The 20738-nt window shown below is 36.3% G+C and overlaps 1 protein-coding gene across 1 annotated transcript in view; it reads right to left on the minus strand.

The window, feature by feature from the left end:
- Nucleotides 1-20738, minus strand: part of LOC112926655 (uncharacterized) — a 473369-nt gene that overhangs the window by 86872 nt on the left and 365759 nt on the right. Inside the window, exon 7 of the mRNA XM_072751264.1 lies at nucleotides 13235-13357. Coding sequence (XP_072607365.1) covers nucleotides 13348-13357 — 10 coding nt within the window. The 3' untranslated portion in view covers nucleotides 13235-13347. The remainder of the gene's footprint in view (nucleotides 1-13234; nucleotides 13358-20738) is intronic.

Genomic DNA, 20738 nt, shown 5'->3' on the forward strand with positions numbered 1-20738 from the left:
CAGGTTTTCTTTTTGAGATGATAAAAAATATTCTAAAATCCATTGTGGTAATAACTACATGTTTCTGTAAATATATTAAAAACAATTGAATTGTATATTTTAAAAGGACAAGTAGAATACTATGTGAAGTATATCACAATAAGAGTGTTTTTTTAAAAAGTTCTAAAAAATGTCCAGAATAGCAGATCATATCACACCATTTTATAAATCTTTACTGTGGCAATGTTTCAATAAGCAAGGGCTTAATAATTATCTGACAAATGAACTGAAAAAAAAAGAAGTCTAACAAAAGCCTTTCTACTCAGTGTGGTCTATGGACACAGCATCACATCCTCTGGGAGCCTGTTAGGAATGCAGATTCTCAGGCTGATCCCATACCTGCTGAATTGGAATTTACATTTTAACAGGATCCAAGATGATTCATATGCACATAGAAGTTTGAGAAACACTGAACTGTAGTATCTTCTAATTGTTAAAAACACTAAGTTTTTATATAGCCATTTTGCTTTCTCATGCCTTAGGGCTTTTAATAGGGATTAGATCAATTCACTTTTAATAAGGACACCATCTAATGAATTACAATTAACCTAATTTTCTCAGCTGCAGTTTTAATGTTTCCCAGTGCTCAGCCAAGCCTCCAAAATGTGATGATTATTTAAAATATAAGAAATTATATAAAATAAACAACTTGTTCAGATCTTTTAGACTCTTGAATTCTACAGGCATATCATCTTTATAATCATTGACTTAAATGAAAAAGCTAACCATTAACTTGCTTAAAGATACAGAACAAATTATTTTAAACCAGCTTCTTTTCTTTTCTTTTTTCTTTTCTTTTCTTTTCTTTTCTTTTCTTTTCTTTTCTTTTCTCTTCTTTTCTTATTTATTCATGAGAGACAGAAAGAGAGGCAGAGACATAGGCAGATGGAAAAGCAGGGTCCCTGCGGGAAGCCTGATGTAGGACTAGATTCCAGGACCCCAGGATCCTAACCAGAGCCAAAGGCAGATGCTCAACCACTGAACCACCCAGGCATTCCCCATCTTGTTTTCTTATCAATTAAAGGTAGTTTATAACCACCCTTTTTTCTTACTATACTATTGTCAACATTTTTTGATGAATTACTAGGAGGCATCCTAGTCATTTTGGTCATCCTCAAAAAATAAATATAAATATACATAAAATAGAGAAAAATTTTTGTTGTTGTTTGCAGAGCTACACCCAGGAAGTTGTGCCATTGCTGGGGATGCTGTAAGCCTTAAGGGCCACACTTCCGTAACTTGTCAGACTTAGAGAACTTTATAACTGAGAAATATACATTAAATTACAGTATAAAATACACATATAGAATGCATTTCTGTCAAGGATTATCCTTGTTTCTCTTCCTTTCTGCCCCTGATCTCATGCTCACACTAACAGGGAAACCTGAAGCATCTTGGTTTTGCTCTTTCCATCCCCACCCTGAAATGGGGGTCAATAGGACCCAGTGATAAACTCAGACCAACCAGAGCTAACTCCTTTCCCTGACAAACAAGCTGCTGAGAAGTGAAGGCTCCTCCATTCAGCTTTGTCAGGTAGTCTATTCCTGGAGTGCTATCAAAGGGTTTTCAAAAAACGCTACTTCTTTTCTCAGTTTGCAAGATAGGCTATAAATAAAAATTAATTTATGATCAAGTACCCTGAGTATTTTGATAACAATCACAGAAGCCCACACTTTTATATAAGGCCAGAGGCCAAACATCCCCCTTGATAAAAAGAGAACAACACTGTTTAGAAAAATTGTTTGGATAAGATTCTTTAAATATCTCTTTCCTACATATGTAGAATGGTGAAATATATGAAAGTTTATGTTTGTAATAGCATGACACAGTTTACATATTTACTGTTCTTAGGAATATACTATTCCCAATGAGACGCTTGTATAGAAAATGTAACATAAAAATAAAAATAAACATACATACTCTCATGTATTTGATTTTACTGACAACGCACGTAGGATATGTGCAAATATATCCACAATAAATAAAACGAATGATATTCTTTTATGTTGCTATTAATTGTATCCAAGGAAGTGCTGATTTAGCCTATTAAAAAATTAAAAACTAGAATGATTAACAATAACTGAAACTTAACTTGAATTCATGAACTAAGACATACAGTTTTGGTTTTTTTTTTATGACTTTAATTCTTTCTCTGAAATGTTGTATGGAAGGGGTTCTGGACTTCAGAAGGTTACTAAGAAAATAGACACATGAAAGCCAAGAGCAAAATAACAAGCCAATTTTAACTGGCTTATTCCTGATTAAAATTACACATATATATTCAGAGTCCCTCTTAATAAGTGCTTATTGAAAGATGAAAAGTCTCCCTTACTTAGAAATTGATAAAGGTATTTATTATACCAAAAGGAAATTTTAAATCAATTATCCATTACTATTTTTTATAATAGTAATAGGAAATAATATGAGTATTGCAAGTATAGGAAGTAACCACTTACATTTCATAAGTCCAAAAGCATCACTCTTTACAATATAGGATCATACTGATCCTTTGAAAAAAATATATATTTCCAAAGGAAATATTTATATTTATATATATATTTATATTTATATATATGATATTTATTTATTTATTTATTTATTTATTTATATATAGAGGGGGGACACAAATCTGAGGTGATTCAGGGCAGGGTGCTTCAGTTGGGGAATTTTTTTTAGAAAAAAATGAAAAACAATATAATATTTTTAAAAGATCAGCTTATTTTTGAATGACTGAGGAAACTCAAAGTAATCGCAAATTAAACTAAAAGATTTTATTCTTCAGAACATTAAACTTGAGGGGATGGTCCAAAATGGTGATATAAGAAGACTGAACTCGCCTCCTCCATGGATTCACTGATCCATACCTACGTATAGAATCATTCCTCTGGAAAAAGAACTAAAGGCAGACTGAGCGGCTTTTGTACACGAAGGATGGAGGGACCTCACAGAGAACAGCAGGAGAGATGGAGCCGGTACTGAAAGGAACCCCACCCCTAACACTGAAAGCTGCCCTGGGGAGAGAGGGTACTGAGGGGCAGTGAAAGATTTATCTGCCTTGAGACACAGATAAAAGCTGAAGTTTAAAAGGGCAGCCAGACTATAAAGGAGCTAACCCTCCACCAAAGAGTGGAGGGTCAGAGGCACTGGGCACTGGCTACTAGCATGGTTTATACTCTTGCTCCACCTTGATAGTACAGATAGGAGCAGGCTCTGGGCACCCTGGCTATCCTCCACTTCAAGAAGTCCCAGACCCCTAGCCCACATCAGCCCTAGATAACCTGTAGCATAGGACAAAAAGCCCAGGTTTAGAGGAACAACTAGAATATAAAGGAGACAGTCCCAAAGCTCTGCCAAAAGGTGAGGGAGCAGTGGCACACTTTCTGGACACAGAGGGGCAGGCAAGCACCATTGTTTATGTTTCCCCCTCCACCTTGACAAAATAGATGAGAACAGGGTAGAGTGCCTTGGCCAGCATGCTGCCTCAGTGAACCCCAGGACCCTAGTCCATACCAGCCCCATCTGTCCCCTCAAGGGGACCATATAAAGCAGCCCCAGCATTCCACACACTAGGCTATCCCTGGACAGTGCTCACTCAAGACAGTTGAAGCCATCTCATCAAGGTGACCCAGGTACAAAGAATCCCAGGATACTCCATGCCCATATCTTCTTCAGCTTGAGATGATTGTCTATGGCACCCAATGTGCAGTGAATCTACTTAGATTATAGTTGTCCTGCCATAGTCATCTCTGTGCAGAATGCCCTGAAAATCCCAGCCTATGCCCACATCAGCTAAAGCTGTTCCACTAGAGTCCCTCCACATGTTCCACCCTGGGTGCCCTGGCTCATGCCTACTTTAGCTCCAGCTATCCAACCAGAGTGGCCCCAGTGTGAAGTGCCCCAAAACCCCCAGCTCATACTCACTACAGTTCTAGCTAGCCAGCCAAAGCTTCCAGGCACATGGGATGTTCCTATACAACTCCATTCCTTCAAGTCTAGAAGTAGCTGTTTGACCTAATTCACAGAAACAAGCACAGAAAGTCAAATAAAATGATGAGACAGGGGTATATTCTCCAAACAAAAGAACGACACAAAACTTCAGAAAAAGAACTAAATGAAATGGAAATAAACAACTAACGTGATAAAGAATTCAAAGTAATGATCATAAAGATGCTCACTGGACATGGGAAAAGAATGAATGAACTCAGTGAAAACTTTAACAAAGAAATAGAAAAAAAAAGAAGAAAGAAAGAAAGAAAGAAAGAAAGAAAGAAAGAAAGAAAGAAAGAAAGAAAGAAAGAAAGAAAAGAGAGCCACTAAAAGTTGAATAATTCAGTAACTGAAATGAACTCTACACTAATTCAGCAATTCAACAACAGATTAAAATGCAGAAGAACAGATCAGTGATGGGGAAGATAGTGTAACGAGAAGCACCTAAACTGAACTGCAAAGAGGAAAAAAAAATTAAATGAAGATGGGTTAAGGGATCTCTAGGACAGTATCAAGCATACTAACATTTAGATCATAGAGGTCTCAGAAGAAGAACGGAGAGAGAAAGAGTCAGAAAACTAATATGAAGAAATAATAGCTAAAAGTGTCCCTAATCTGTGGAAGAAAACAGACATCCAGATACAGGTCCAGGAGTCACAGAGTTCCAAATTAGATGAACCCAAGAAGGTCTGCACCAAGACATACAATAATTCAAATATCAAAGATCAAAGATAAAGAGAGAATCTTAAGAGCAGCAAGAGAGAAATAATTAATTATTTATAAAGGAAACTCCAACAAGCTAACAGCTGATTTTTCAGCAGAAACTTTCCAGGCCACAAGAAAGTAGCATAATATATTCAAAGGGCTGAAAGGAAAAAAAAAAAACTACATTAAGAATACTCCCCTGGTAACATTCATGGGGGGCCCAAGTTCTTCTGATTGAGGCTCGAAGGAAAAAGAAAAAAGATACTCTACCCAGGAAGGTTGTCATTTAAGATTGTGGAGAAGAACACAGGATAATCCAGTAATTCCACTAAATACCCAAAGAAAATGAAAACACTAATTTAAAAAGATATATGCACCCCTATGTTTATTGCAGCATTATTTACAATAGCCAACATATGGAAATATGAGTGTCCATTGCTAGATAAATGAATGGACACAGACACACAGACACACAGACACACATAGAGAGAGTACTGAACTCTAAAAAAGAATGAGATTTTATCATTTGCAACAACATGGATGGACCTAGGGTACCGGTATTATGGTAGGTAAAATAAATCAGACAGAGAAAGACAAATACTATATCATTTCACTTATATGTGGAATTAGTTATATTCTAAACAAGTGAACAAACAAATAACCAAAAAAAAAAAAAAAAAACAGAAACAGAATTACAAATATACAGAACAGACTGCAAACTGGTGGTTGCCACATGGGAGGGAGCAGGAGGATGGGTGAAATAAGTGAAGGGGTTTAAGAGGTACAAACTTCCAGTTATAAAATAAACAAATCATTGCGGTGAAAAGTAGTACTGCATAGGGAAGAGAGTCAATAGTATTGCAATGACATGGTGTGGTGACAGCAACTATACTTACTGTGGCGAGCGTAGTAAACTATTGAGAATTGCTGAATTATTAGGTTGTACACCCAAAACTAATATAACATTGTTGACATTGTATATCTATTATGCTTCAATTAAAACAAAGAATAGTAAAATTATGTTTCTTATCTTGATATAAGGCAAAATTTAAGAGCCCTGATTCAAACTTTAGGAAGAAGGTCCGTTGCTGCCCACCATTCTCAGACACTGCCACACGGCAATTTTCCCTGATCAGCTGCTTCTGTTTCATTGTTTTTGCAAGTGACTGGAGCTACTGAAAATAGGAGGTTTGTAGTTGGTTAATTTTTGTCCTGGCCTACTACTAACACAAGGCCCCTGGGAGAGACGTCTCACTTGTCAGCCACAGATTTCTGGGATCTCTTTTCTCAAGTCTTTTTCTTTTGTCACTGCCTATTGAAGATTGCTTCAATAAATCTGTGTGTACCTAATGAAATCTGGAAAGTGAGCCAACTCATCTTGGAGAATTGGTATCATTTACAGTCTCTTCTGGTTTGCCTCACTACCAAATATGCTTTTGACTGTAAGTATTAGCAGAAAGCTGAGGTGTTGAAATGATCCCTGAATTATTAGAGGAGAAATGATGGGCTTCATTTAAAAGATTAACTTAAAAAGAGATAAAGTGGATTTCCCCTTTCATAGTAAAGTTTCAGATTTGATTTATATGTGTGGTTCTCTCTCTAGTCTAAAAGACACAGACACTTAAGAATACCCTTAGACTTTCTACAAAAGAGGATTGTGGGTGTGGCAGTGTCAGCTTTGCTATTAAAATCTTAGATGTTTTCCAATGTCAAACAAAAGAGAAGACTGACAACAGTACACTGATTAGGAATTTTTAAAGAAACTAAAGAAATGGAAGAAGAGTTGTTCAGTCCCAGGACTGACTGATTAGTGCCTATCCCTGTTCCTCACAGCCTATTAATTCAATGGTGGGTTATCTCTTTGTCTGGTTAATTCCCATAGCACTTACTTGCCCCTGCCTTGTATTTACTCCTGCTATCTTATACTGTAGCTGTTTGTTCATCCATCTTAAATCTTTTATTGAACTGGAAGCTCCTTGGAGAGAGACAGATAACCTTACACATATTTTTATCTTTAGCAACATATGACATCAGAAAAATTTAAAAATGAGGAAAGAAGGAAAATTTCTTGAGTATTATGCATTAGGAAAATGCAAGGTGTTAGTATATAAAAAGGTACAATAACAGATTTATGTTCCCTGCCTTACTCTTGCTTTAATTGAGATCTAATCCAAAATAAGCAGTTGTGAATAAAATGTCAGCTTTAATTTTCTAATAGTTGAAACTGGAGAAGATTTAGGGGTGTAGCAACAGTGGGCGTCCTAAAAACATATGCAGAATTAGGAAAATGCTCTCACTTGGTTATAGGTATAGCTGAAAAACCTCACTCTTTCCCATGTGGGGATCTGCCCTTGTTAAAACATTATTATGAGAGAGGACACCAAAATGAGCACTTTCTGCAGGCATTTGCAGATCTTTAAGAGGAGATAGGAAGGTGGGCTAAACTCCAGGGTTTCTTTCCCCAATATTCTGGAAAGAAGATGGTGAGGAGGAGGCAGGGAGATGTCAGGATTGTTAGACTAACAAACACCTCTCTCTTACGGTCATGAAGTAAGGGGAAAGGAGGTCTTTTCACCATTAAATTGTTTTCATATAACATCTCATTTAATCTCTCAACCTATATCAGGTTAGGGATGGTAATTCTGGTTCTATAAATGAAGAAGGGAAAGTCCATAAATATTAAGTAGCTTGCTGTGTGCTCTTTATCCAACATGGTCCACTGTGGATGGGTCACATACATGTTTGGTGAATGGATGGATGGTTGGATGGATGAAAAGGAAGAAACTTGGCATACATTTACACATCAATGATGATAAATATCAAGAATTTTGATTCAAGCTTTCAAACATAATGAAGTCCATACTGTAGATATGTCTTGATAAATTAAAAAAAATGATAGCTTTTTTTTTTTTAGTTTAGGAGAAAAGATTCTATGGGAATTTCATCAAACTGTTCTCCATTTATATCCTCCCAATAGACTGTCAACTCCTGAAAGTCAGGGAAATCCTACTACTACCATTACATCTTCCCTGACACCAGCAGAAGTTCAGGAGGCCCTATATAAATGACTATTAAAAGAAGCAATGCACAGAAGTAGATAAATCCTTAGTAATTTCTTCAAGTGAATTTTATGAACTCAAAACCAAATACATATGCATTTATGTATGTGGGTGGATAGATGGATGGATGAATAGATGGATGACATATGGATAGCTAGCTACATAATATTTTTTTTTTCTTAAAGTGCCAACAGCCTCTGGTATTGGGTGTACATTTTTATCAAGTCGAAAAGGGGCACAGTAGTATGCTATAAGTGTGGGAAGAATTATTGTTAGGGAGGATTCTGATTAGCTAAGTCTTTCTGAACTAAGAAGACAATAAAATCAGAAGGCTTAAATTTAAACTTAAACAGAAGGAATATAGATGACCTGTAAGGAAGGCTTTCCTGATAGCAAGGGTTTTAAACAGACAGTGGAAAAGATTTGCAGAACCTCCTCCTTTGGAGATCTCTGATATCAGGATAAACTGCCAGCTGGCTTAGATACAGGGCTGCTTGGAGGCAAAGAGCTGGCCTGCATGAACTCTCAAAGCATATAATAAAATTACTTGAACTTTCCTTATCACAAAAGAATTTTATATCTAGGATTCATAGTGATACCGAAACCCTATGACAGAAGAAACCGTAATTTGTAGTACTCTGTCCAGTCTTCTTGAATTATGCAACATAGTGCTGAGCACACAGACATTGCCCAGTGAATGTTTACCGACCAGATTGATCAGCAGAATGGTAGGTGGGAAAAGAACTGGATTATTTTTACCTCTTACCTCTATAAATTGTCTGAAACTTGGAGGAAATCTGTCAGTTTCTCCAGGGCTTCATTTACCCCCTCTGTAGATCATGGCCTCTGTGAGTTGAAGGTCTCTGGGACCCTTGGAGCACAGTTGACTCCATGGTTGTGATTAACCTGATCTGTATCTACTTCATGTTGCCTATCGATATCATAGCAGGGAAAAAAGAAAGCTTGGCTTCTAGTGTCACTTTGTCCACCAATTAGCATATTCAGCTGGCTCAAATCATTTAATTTCCCTGGGATTCCATCTATATAATTTTTAGTCAAAAATTCTATAATTCCATGACAATGTCCTACCGAGTTACATTCTCTGTTTATTCATATTATCGTTTCTAATGTTTTTCAGGGGAAAAAAAGGATTAAAATATTATTCAGATTACTTTTAAATATTTTTAATAATTTGCTTAAACAATATACTTTTATGTCCATTTATTTCTCCCGAATGTAGGATTTATCTCAAATGTCCAACCAATGTTTATTATCAGTTCACTTATTAAAAGTACAGTAATGTTAGTTACTATTTCACTTAGAAAGAAAAAAAAAAAAAAACTTTGACTCCATGGGACTACTATGCTCAGAGAGTCACATTAGTAATAATGCTGCACCAATAATTTAGAAAAGCCACATAGAGAAACTTCAGAAAGTTCAAACTAAGCTAAAAAGACTTTGATTTGCCCTCTAGGAGTAAAAATGTGATTTACTTTTTCAAATGAAACAGACTTGTTATCAGCAAATATTTACACAAAGACCTGCTGATAACCAAATGGTTTAACTAGCCTGACTTTAAGTGACAAACCCAGCATGATTAGAATCTGTAGATAAGGAAATGAATAAAGGTATACTGATTTTATGCTGTATGCATTTATATTTGAATGCATGGGTATTCATCTGCTCATTCATTGATTCAATAAACATTTATGGAATTCTGCTAGGTACTAGACACCTGTTACCTGGGGATAAGAAAGTGGGAAGACATGATAAGACATGGCCCTGTCCCAGAAGATATTCCCAAACTAAGAGACAGGACAGATGTGTAAATAAGTGCAGTGCTCTGTGAGAAGTACTATACTAGAAGTACATACAACATGAAAGGAAAGACAGTGTAACTGAAGGCTCAGGAATAAGAAATAATAGATTTAGACTCCCCAGCAAGAACCTCAGGTGTTGGAATCAGGCACACAATGTAGCTATGTGTGAAACAGTAAAGGAAAAGGATACAGTTGTAAACATAAGTGTATAAGAGAAAGAAACTTACAGATTTGAGAAAAATAAGGCTTTTAAAACTGTAAGGTTAAATTATTGACATCTGAAACTCCGTCAACTAGTTGAGCATGTGCAGTAAAGAGAGAAAAGAAAAAAGAACAGAGAAGAGCAGCCTGGGATATAGAATAGCAGGTCTAACAAATATATAATCAAAGTAACAGAAGAAGGGGATCTTTACCAGTATCCTGGCCTCTGCCCACTAGATGCCAACAGTACCCCTAGGCTCAATTGTGAAATTTATGTCTTCAGACATTGCCAAATGTCTCTGAGGGACAAAATCACTCCAGTTGAGAACCACTACCATAAAAAACAGATGAAAAACACAAATTACTGGCCTATTTCACTCATGGCTATGAAAGTAAAAATCCTAAACAAAATAACTGCAAATTGGATGTAGTAAATAAAATATTAAATTCAGTTGAATTTTTTTCCTGAAATGCAGAGATGGTTACATATGAAAATCTATAAATATTATAATCCACATTGACAGATTAAAGGCAATCTTTATATGCCCTTTCAAAAAATATATACATATATGCATCCTGTACATATACTTATATACCTGAGTACACTATATACCACAGTGTCCACTAGTAGGTGGTTCTCTCCCCTCTTTATTTTTCTTTTTAATTTACACCTTATAAAACCTATCTGCAGTGTGAATTAGAAATAGTGCTTTAAGTTCAGCACTATGTCTGAGAAAGGGGATACCACGTAACTGAGCTAATCAGAAACCTTCTTCACAAGTTTTTAGCTTTTCAGAGAAAAGGTTAAAAAGTAAGATTAGCTAACAAGGCCATTTACAAATATTTCATTTCCATTGAAAAGTAGACTCTAGGTTTATTTAATAGTACAACGAATGTCTACTAAAATGTTGATCTGTATTTTAAAAGGCAATTCAAATGAGTTACATTCCATTTATATTAATGCAAAAAGAAGTCTTTTCAAATGACTGTTTAATTCCATATCTGTAACATTCAATACAATGGGTTTTGAAACCAACCGACCTTTACTGTTAGTATCCAGTAAATAAATATGAATGACTCATTAGTGCAATCACATGAATTGAAATGCTCATTTGCAGTGGCTTTAGAATGCACCCAATTTCAAAATGACCTCTATTATTTTTTATTTAATTATGTATATAAGCAAATCTGTATGTTCAACAATCAAGCAAGACGGTTCTCTAGCATCACCATGTCTACCAGTCATTTAAGGAAATGAGCAGGCAAAGAGTGTCAGAAGTATGAGAAGTAGGAGGCTGTGAGGCGGTTCTGTGGTGCATGCTCCACTTTGTAGCAATCCCCCCCAAGCCCCCCCCCACCAATGCTTCATCTCTGTAAATAGGAAGTCAGTGTTAGCCCAAGGTCACACTCTTGATTCTCACAAATTCTGACCTTGCTCTTACTCTGTGCAAAAGGACATCGGTTATGTGAAACCACAGAAATCACTTCTCTAAACGTTCTGATGATTATATGAAGAGTTATTAACTTCAATTAAATGTGAGATAATTGCATGTAAATGAATTAGTGGGTACAAAGTTTATCATGACTTATTAGCCTAATAGTTATTATAAACATAATAGCGATTATTATACCTACCAATGGCTAATTGCTGTGCAGGGCACTTCAGATATATCTATAATAAGGATGATGGTGATAACAATAGTCAGCCAAAAGAAACAAAGAGATCGCTGCCTACCAGGGAAGGGAAGGTCATGACAAAGAATATTCACATCATGTAGACCATGCTGTCTTCAGCGGTCACTGTCCCACTTTTCATTTGGACACCATGGGGTCCTTGAGTCCTCCTGTTCTCTGATATTGAATCAATAGCAAGTACACCACTGACAGATAATCTCATCAGCGTATAAAGATTATCTCCCTTGAATGAAAGGAGCCTGTGTAAATGTAGGGCTTGCCTGTATTAATTTATACTCTTCCTGGCAGAGGGTGAAGCCTGTCTCAGGAAGGCCCAGATGCAGTGGGCTTTGAGTATCTGCAGGCTTACCTGGGGCCCTTCCTGTTGCTTACTGCCACAACTTGCCAGAAGGGACTGCTTCCTGAGGGTCTGATAAATCCGCTAACCTACTCACATCTACAACTTGTCTTACCTTGGCAGTCCCAATCAAACCCACAGCCCCAGCCCCAGTTGTCCTCAGCTGGATGTCTTTTGTTTATTTTGTTTTCTCCTACCCACTTATTCACGTATGTCCCATTAGGAACAGACATTGTCAGAGGTAAAAAAAAAAAAAAAAATAGCATGATTGTAAGGTCAATGGGCAAACATAGAATAAATACATTTCTAAGTGATCTAAAAAAATGCTCCAGCATTTTAGTAATATGAATAGACGGGGGGGAGGAATCAGAAGGAACAGTAATAAGACATTGTACAGGGTTCCTTTTAATTTGGATATCTCCTTCTTAGAGAAAAGAGAGCAGTCTCTGGCCCCCATGACATTCCCAGTATGGGCAATAACTGAGTTCCTAGATGAGACTAAAATTCTGAATACCCACTATATGCCACCCACTATGCTAAATGCTTTAGGCACATTATCTTATCGAATTCCATGGCAACTTTTGTGATTTTAGAAAGTACCATTATCCCAAATATTATAGATGAGGATCGAGTCTTACCAAGGCTAAATAACATCTGCAGGGTTATCTAAATTATTAAGTGAGAGAGCTGAGATTCAAATTCAGGTCTCTGAACCCAGTGCATTTAACCGCATGTGATAATACCTTAGAACACCATTCTGTAAGGTTTTGGTTTCTGTTTCAATCTTTGCTTCTAATCAGTAAACTCCTTCAGGGCAGAATTTATTTCTCATTAATTTTTATATCCACAGAACGTGGAATAATGCCTGCTACAGAGCAGGAACTCAACGATTGTCAAATGAACCAAATGATGAATTCATAAATAAAGGAAGGCAGGAATTAATTTTAAAAGGAGACAGTAAATTGGAGTTTGTGAAAAAAAGCTAATTCTGCACCAAGAATACTGATCCTGTGCTTAGTTTCGTGCCCCTCCATCTCCACTGTAGCAACATATGAGTATTTTATGATAAGCACCATTTTTACTTTAGAATTAAATGAAATGCTTTCGAAAATGTGTACTTTACCCAGGGATTTAAATGAACGATTGAAATTCCATAATCAGAACATGACACAACCAAACCAGCGTATAATCATATGTTTCCTATAATAAGCTACTTGAAGTGTTCTTAGGGTTACAATTTTGTAATCTAGACATGAGAGGAAGATCTGTGCTCTTGACAACGTTCAACACAGGCAGTTCAACTGGCTATGGATAAAAGGCAAACCCCCTCTTTTGCATTACATCGATGCTCTCTCTTTCCTTATCTGTAAGCAGACAGTCCTAAACGTTACCTTCACATCCTCTGCCATCTTCCTCCAGCTTCTGGCCAGCTTGACACTTGCAGTAATAACTGCCAATTGCATTACAGCATTGGTTCTGACAGCCACCGTTGTCAGTGGTACATTCATTTATATCTGCAATTGAACATTTAAATAGAATTAGCCTCCTATAACTCGACACATAAAAAGACTTCAGTGGCTCTCCTAAAAATGCACCATCGCAGAATGGCATTATTCTTTGACCTCAGATTAAATGAGATAACACTATAATATCTTATTTTAATTAGAGCTGGTGCATTCCAATTTCGATGCAAAGGAAAAGGTAGGTCACAGCCTTTGGTAATTGAGATATTTTTGAGCAGTGTCCTAAGGAGATGTTTAGTCTTCTGGAATTGAAGACTTATAGTACAGGTCCAGAAATTCCATATCCCAACACCTCTGTAGGTTTGATAGTGGTGTGCTCTGCTCAAAAGAGGCAGCTCTGCTGCATGTTCACTAGCTGACATCATAAATCTTTGCCTCGTGAGAGGCAGCAATGACTGTAGCTGGAGGAGATGGAGGGTAGAAAGGGCAGAGAAGGAGTGAGGAGGAGCAGGGAAGAATGAGAGAGAGACAGTGAGAGAGAAGGAGAATGTGTTAGAAAGAGCAGAAGAAGCTGGCAAAGTGGAAGCACAGGAACAAGAGGGGCTAAATCATCCTGATTGTGGAACCCTGAGAGCAGAGAACTGATCCCAAAGCTAAAGAACTGACAGGCACTAGCTTTGGACCCCCTGGGATCGAGTCCTGCATGGAGCTCCCTGCACGGAGACCTCTTCTCCCTCTGCCTGTGTCTCTGCCTCTGTATGTGTGTGTCTCATGAATAAATAAATAAAATCTTAAAAAAAAAAGAGAGAAAAAAAAAGAACTGACAGATGGAGTGAGCTGTGGTACATCCTGACTGGATGTGACTGCTTCAGTCTGAGGCATGGCCTGTACAGGTGTTGAGACTGCTTCTGTTTCCTTTTAGTTGACTTTTCATTGAAATGTGCCATATACACCGAAAAGCACAGGAATCCTAGGTATGCAGTTTGGCGAGTTTTTCAGATAGGGAACCTACCAGGGCCACCACAATGAAGAGAACGTTGTAGCACCCAAGAACCACCCGGCCTGGCTGAAGGTTAACAGCTGGCCTGATGTTTAATCACTACAGGTTGCAGGTCTTGTCTTTCTGAAACTATTTAAGCAGAATCACACTGTATTTGGGAGCGGGCATCTGGCTTCTCTGGTTCAGCACTCTTAGGAGATACACCCGTGTTCCTGCATGTGCTTCCAGTTGGTTCACTCGTTCCTGCATATTGTCCAATTCCATTAATACACCACAATTTTAATTGACTTGTTTCATAGCTGACAAGAGATTGGATATTTTCTTATTTGAGGGTTATTATAAAGAAGGTTATAAACTTTCCCACGCGTGGCTTCACCAAACTCACATGTGCGTTTCTGTTGGGTAAGGTTTCTAGGCCTGGAATTGCTAGGTCAAGAGGTATGACATGCTTTGCTTTAGAAGTTATAGCCAAATAGTCTTCTAAAGAAGTTCTTCTAATTTACACTCCCACCAATGGTATATTAGACACCAGATGCTACTCATGCATCCCTGCCAACATTTGGGATAGTCTCTTTTGTTTCATTTTTACTCTTCTGGAGAGTGCATAATATTATTATATTATAATTTTTAGGTTGCATTTTCCTGATGATTAATTAGGTTAAGCACCTGTTATTGGCTATTTAGATAACATCTTATTGAAGTGCCTGTTCAAATATTTGGTCCATATGTGTCCAGTTCTTAAAATACTGGTTCTCTTCCTGGTGACTACAATAGAATGTTATAGAGCAGGGCTGGTGAAGATCGTCTTTGTCTTGCTTCTGAACGTACATAGTTTTTTAACATTTCACTGTCAAGTATGATGTTGGAGGTTTTTTTTTTTTTTTTAAATATAGATTAGTTTTATCAGATTAAGAAATGTTTTTTCGGGATCCCTGGGTGGCGCAGCGGTTTAACGCCTGCCTTTGGCCCAGGGCACGATCCTGGAGACCCGGGATCGAATCCCACGTCGGGCTCCCAGGGCATGGAGCCTGCTTCTCCCTCTGCCTATGCCTCTGCCTCTCTCTCTCTCTCTGTGATGACTATCATAAATAAATAAAAATTAAAAAAAAATTAAAAAAAAAAAAAAGAAATGTTCTTTCTGCCCCTAGTCTCCTTAGGACTTGTATCATAAATAAGTATTAAGTTTTATTTACTAATTTTTCTGAATCTATAAAGATAACTATATGATTTTTCTTGTTATTCCTGCTAATATGATGAATAAAGCTGATTGATTTTTGTATCCCTGAAGTAGAGGTGGTCAAGATACAGTGCCTTTCATAGATTTCCGTGGATTCAGTTAACAAGTGGGAAGAGTTTTTCTTCTTTTTCTCTTCTCTGAAATTATCTGTATAAGAGTGTTGTCATTTCTTTTTTTTTTAATTTTTTTTATTTTTTTTAGTGTTGTCATTTCTTAGTTAAATGTTTGGAAGAGTTCATTTGTGATGTCATCTGGGCCTTGGATTATGGTTGTGTATGTGTGTGTGTGTTTGTGTGTGAATGTGCACAAAGTTTTTAATTACAGATTCAATTTCTTCAGTAAATATAAGAATATTCAGATTTTTATTTAAACATGTAGATAAATTACATGTTTCAAGGAATTTGTCCGTATCATATAAGCGTTCAAATACATTGCTGTTAAGTTGTTCACAATATTTTCACACTATTTTTTTAATGTTTGTCCAATTTGAAGTGAGGTCCCCTTGCCTATTCCTGAAATAAATGTGTGTCTTCTCTTTAATTTTTGATCAGCTTTGATATCTATTATCTATCTATCTTCACCTTTTCCAAGAACAAAGAGTTGGCTTCATTGATTTTTCAGTATTCCATATTTTTCCATTTAATTACTTTAGCACTGTGATCTCTATCGTCTTCCTCCTACTTCCTTTAGATTTCTTTCACTGCTCTGCTTCTAAGTGGTGGAGATAGAAATTGACTCATCGATTTTTAAACTTTCTTCTTTTAAGATATTTCTGGTTATCTATGAATGTGTAACCAACCACTCCCAGAGTCATTTAAAAAGGCAATTGATTGTGGCTCAGTTAATTAAGTGTCTGATTCTTGGTCTCAGCTCAGGTCTCAATCTCATAGTCATGAGTCTGGGCTCTGCATTGGGCATGGAGCTTACTTTAAAAAAAAAAAAAAAAGGAGGGGGGCAATTTATTGTTATCTTTCACATTTCTGGGAATCAAAGAATCAGTTTGATGGTCCTCATTTGGGATTCCAACTATGGTAGCAGTCAAGTGGCATCCAGGGTTAAGCTTGCATAAGGCTTTTTAACTCACATGTTGGGACTGGGGCTGAGATGGTTCGAATATTTGGGTGGTTGTCTGGGCATCGATCTCTGTCTCCACGTGCCTAACTTCTACTTTCTCACTGCGTGGTCATCTCAGGGTGGAGACACTTTACAAGGTGCTTATCATTCCCCAGAGAGACACTCTAAGAGATCCAAACAGAAGCTACAAAGCTCCTTATGACACAGCCTTTGAAGTACACAGTACCAAACCTTAGATGTCTTTTGGTTAAAACAGTCACAGGCCAGTTGAGATTCTATGATGCGGAGAAAGAAATTCCATCCCACAATGTGGGAATTTCAGTGTCCAGGAAAGGAAGAAATTGACAGGAGCCTTCTTGGAGAAAGCATCTCACACTATTAGAAATTTTCCTAAAAATAAAGTATTAGCTTCATTCCACAGGTTTTCTTGTGTTAAAATGTGTTGTCAAAATATTTCCTAATCCACATTACCCTTCCTTGGGTTATTTTTGAGGTGTAATTTGAAGGTTTTTCAAACACTTGAGGCATTTCCAATCATCTTGTTATTGTGAAATGCTATATTAATTCCACTGTGGACACAGTATAACTTACATGACTTCAGTTCTTCAAAATTTGTTAAGGCTTGTTTTATATTCCAGCACATGGTCATTTTTGGTTAAAAAAAAAAAAAAAAACTATGTTTACTGGAAAATAGGATGTATTCTGAATTCTCAGGTGCTATGTTTTCTGTATGTATATACCATATATATATATATATATATATATATATATATATATATATAACACGTATATATGTATTTTATATGCATATATTTCAAATATGTATAAATATGTATATTTAATTAGTGTTTGCTAATCATGTTTTTCATATCATTATATCCTGAAGGTTTTTTTTTTATATGCTTGATGTATCAGTTAGTGAAAGTGGCATAGTACAATCTCCCCATGTGATTTTACATTTGTCCTTTTATGACTACACATTGTGTTTTATATATTTTGAAGCTCTATTGTAAGTGACATACAAATTTAGAATTGCCATATCTTCCTAGAAATTAATCTTTGTTGTTGTAAAATGTTCCTCTTTAATTTTTTTTAAAGACTTTATTTATTTATTCACAAGAGACACAGAGAGGGTCAGAGACACAGGCAGAGGGAGAAGCAGGCTCCTCACAGGGAGCCCAATGTGGTACTCGATCCCAGGACCCCGGGATCATGCCCTGAGCCCAAGGCAGACGCTCAACCACTGAGCCACCCAAGTGTCCCTTTTCCTCTTTAGATCCAGCTATACTTCTTTCATTAAAGTTGAGGTTTAATGATATTAGTATAGCTTTATCAATTTTCTTTTGGTTTGTATTTGTATGACATTTTATGTTCTAAACCTTACTTTTAACCTTTTTTATATTCATATATTCAAGAAATTCTATCCATATATTTATATCTATCTATATGTTATTTTAAATATTCCAGTATCTTTAAGCTGTTATATTATATCTTTGACTTTTAATGTAATTACTGATAAATTTGGATTAAAGTTCTCATTTTACTATTTTTTCTAAATTTCATTATATTTTATGTTACTTTTGGTCTCTACTATTTGTCCTTTCAAATTTATTATTTTACTGTTCTATTTGCACTCTCTATTAGATTGTCAGTTCTATATCCCTTATTATTCTTTGAGTGCTCTAGATATTAAAACATCTATTATTAAATTCTAATATAAATTAGTACTTTAACCACTTCCCCAGCAATGCTAGAAACTTACATTTTAACTCCACTTATACTTTTCCTTCTTTTATGTTGTTATTGTGCTTTTTAATTTCAGATCCTTAGATCCCATAAGACTTATTATTATTTTATATAGTCAGTAATAACTTACACATCCACATACTTACCTTTTCTGTTATTTATTACTGCTTCCTGCACTTCTGTGCTTCTCTCTGGAATAATGTTCCCTCTGCCTGAAAATCGCTTTTAGCATTTCTTTTCATATGGATCTTCTGGCTACAATGTTTTTTTTTTTGTTTTTTTTTTACAGATCTTGTTTGTCAAGAAATGATAGTCTGTCACCTTAATTTTTAAATAAACTTTAAAAAATTTAGAACAGTTTTATATTTTGTAGAAAAAAATTGCAAAGATAATACAGAGCTTCAGTATTCCCCATATATTCCATATTTCACTATTATTAAATCTTACATTAGTATGGTATATTTTAATAATAATAAACCAATATTGATACATTATTATTAATTAAAATCCATTTTTTGGTTTCCTTAGTTTTTACTGAATTCCCTTTTTGGGTCCCAGGATCCCATCCAGGTTATCGTATTACATTTAGTTATCAGGTAGGTTAGGTTCCTTTGGGCTGTGACAGTGTCTACTACTTTCCTTGCTTTTAGGGACCTTGACATTTTTGAGGGGTACTAGTCAGGTATTTTATAGAATGTCTTTCAATTTGGATTTTTATGATGTTTTTCTTATTATTAGACTGGAATTATGTGTCTTGAGGAGGGATCTCACAGAGGTAAAGTGCCATTTTCATGATATCATATCAAAGATATATACTATCAGCATGACTTAGGACTGCTGATGTCAACTTTGATCCCGAGGTTGACATGTTTGACAGGTTTCTCCACTATAAGGTTATTCTTGCTTATCCCTTTTTCCATATTTTATTCTTTGGAATGAAGTCTTTATTTATAGCCCACACTTAAGGAGCAGGAAATTATGGTTTCCCTTTTTTTTTTTAATTTTTTTTTTTTTATGATAGACATAGAGAGAGAGAGGCAGAGACACAGGCGAAGGGAGAAGCAGGCTCCATGCACCAGGAGCCCGATGTGGGATTCGATCCCAGGTCTCCAGGATCGCGCCCTGGGCCAAAGGCAGGCGCCAAACCTCTGCGCCACCCAGGGATCCCTGGTTTCCCTTTTTTGAGGATGAAGTATCTATGTATATTATTTGGATCTCTTCTGCACAGATTTGTCTATTCTTCTCCATTTATTACTTCTTTTTTGAAGTAAAATTTTTGAAGAAAATTTTCAATGGAATTGAATTCTAGGTTGGAAGTTGTTTTAAGCATTTCAAAAGTGATATTTCATTGTCCTTTAAATTTCCCTTTGAATATAATATGACTTTCTGTCTGCTTTTAAGATTTTCTCATTGTCCTTTTTTGTCATATGTTTTACTACGATATGCTTTTGTGTGTTTCATTTTGTACTTTCCCTCTTTGGAGTTTGTAGTGCATCTCAATTTTGTAGTTTCATGACTTCGAGTTTCAGAGAAATTGTATCTACCACTATCTCTTCGAATATTGTTTCTACCCTATTTTCTTTTTTCTTCCTAGTACTGTATAGCACAATATGTAAGACCTACATGTCATTTGTCTCATGCTTTTTTTGGTTTTGTTTTGTTGTATCATATTTTTTCTTTCTTTACTTCCATCTAGATATATTGCACTAGATATATTTGTTTTCTAGATTATCAATTTGATACACAGCTATTTATAATATACCATTAATTCCATCTATTTCATTTTCTGTTAAAGTTTTCTTTTTTGTTTCTACTATTTACAGTTGATTATTTTTCTAAATTCTTCTTCTCAGGTGAAACTTTCTATCTTTTCATCAATTTTCTCATTTTTATAAATCTATTCTTCTTAGATTTGCTTTATGATATTGAAGCTGGACCTTATGAATATCTCTACCTTGCCTGATGGTGCAATATTAAGTCTTCTTTGTTGAGGCTTGGAGGAATGCCGTAAGAGGAAGGGGCTCATCACTTGGATGGTAGTGCTTTCTGTTTTGCAGGTGCGTACAGGAGCTGCCTCCTTGTCAGTGGGCTGCCTCTGTGTCAGTGGGAAGCTTCTTCACCAGGAAGCAGCTACCCTACCAGTGGCAACTGAGAGACCTAGTGGTACATACCCTTCAGCAAGTCTCACCAGTACCCCAGCAGACAGCTTCTCAGTGAATCTCACTGCTAATCCCAGCAACAGGCTCCTACCCACCATCCCTGCCAGCAACACCTCTGCAAAGTTTTATGCCATCCTGTGGGTCATAGTCACATCCTCACCAAGATCTGGATTTCAACCTGCTAGGTGGGCGGCAGGGGGAGAATGCTTCCAAGTC

The sequence above is a fragment of the Vulpes vulpes genome, chromosome 3, assembly GCF_048418805.1.
Source record: "Vulpes vulpes isolate BD-2025 chromosome 3, VulVul3, whole genome shotgun sequence".
NCBI classification, from domain to species: Eukaryota; Metazoa; Chordata; class Mammalia; order Carnivora; family Canidae; genus Vulpes; species Vulpes vulpes.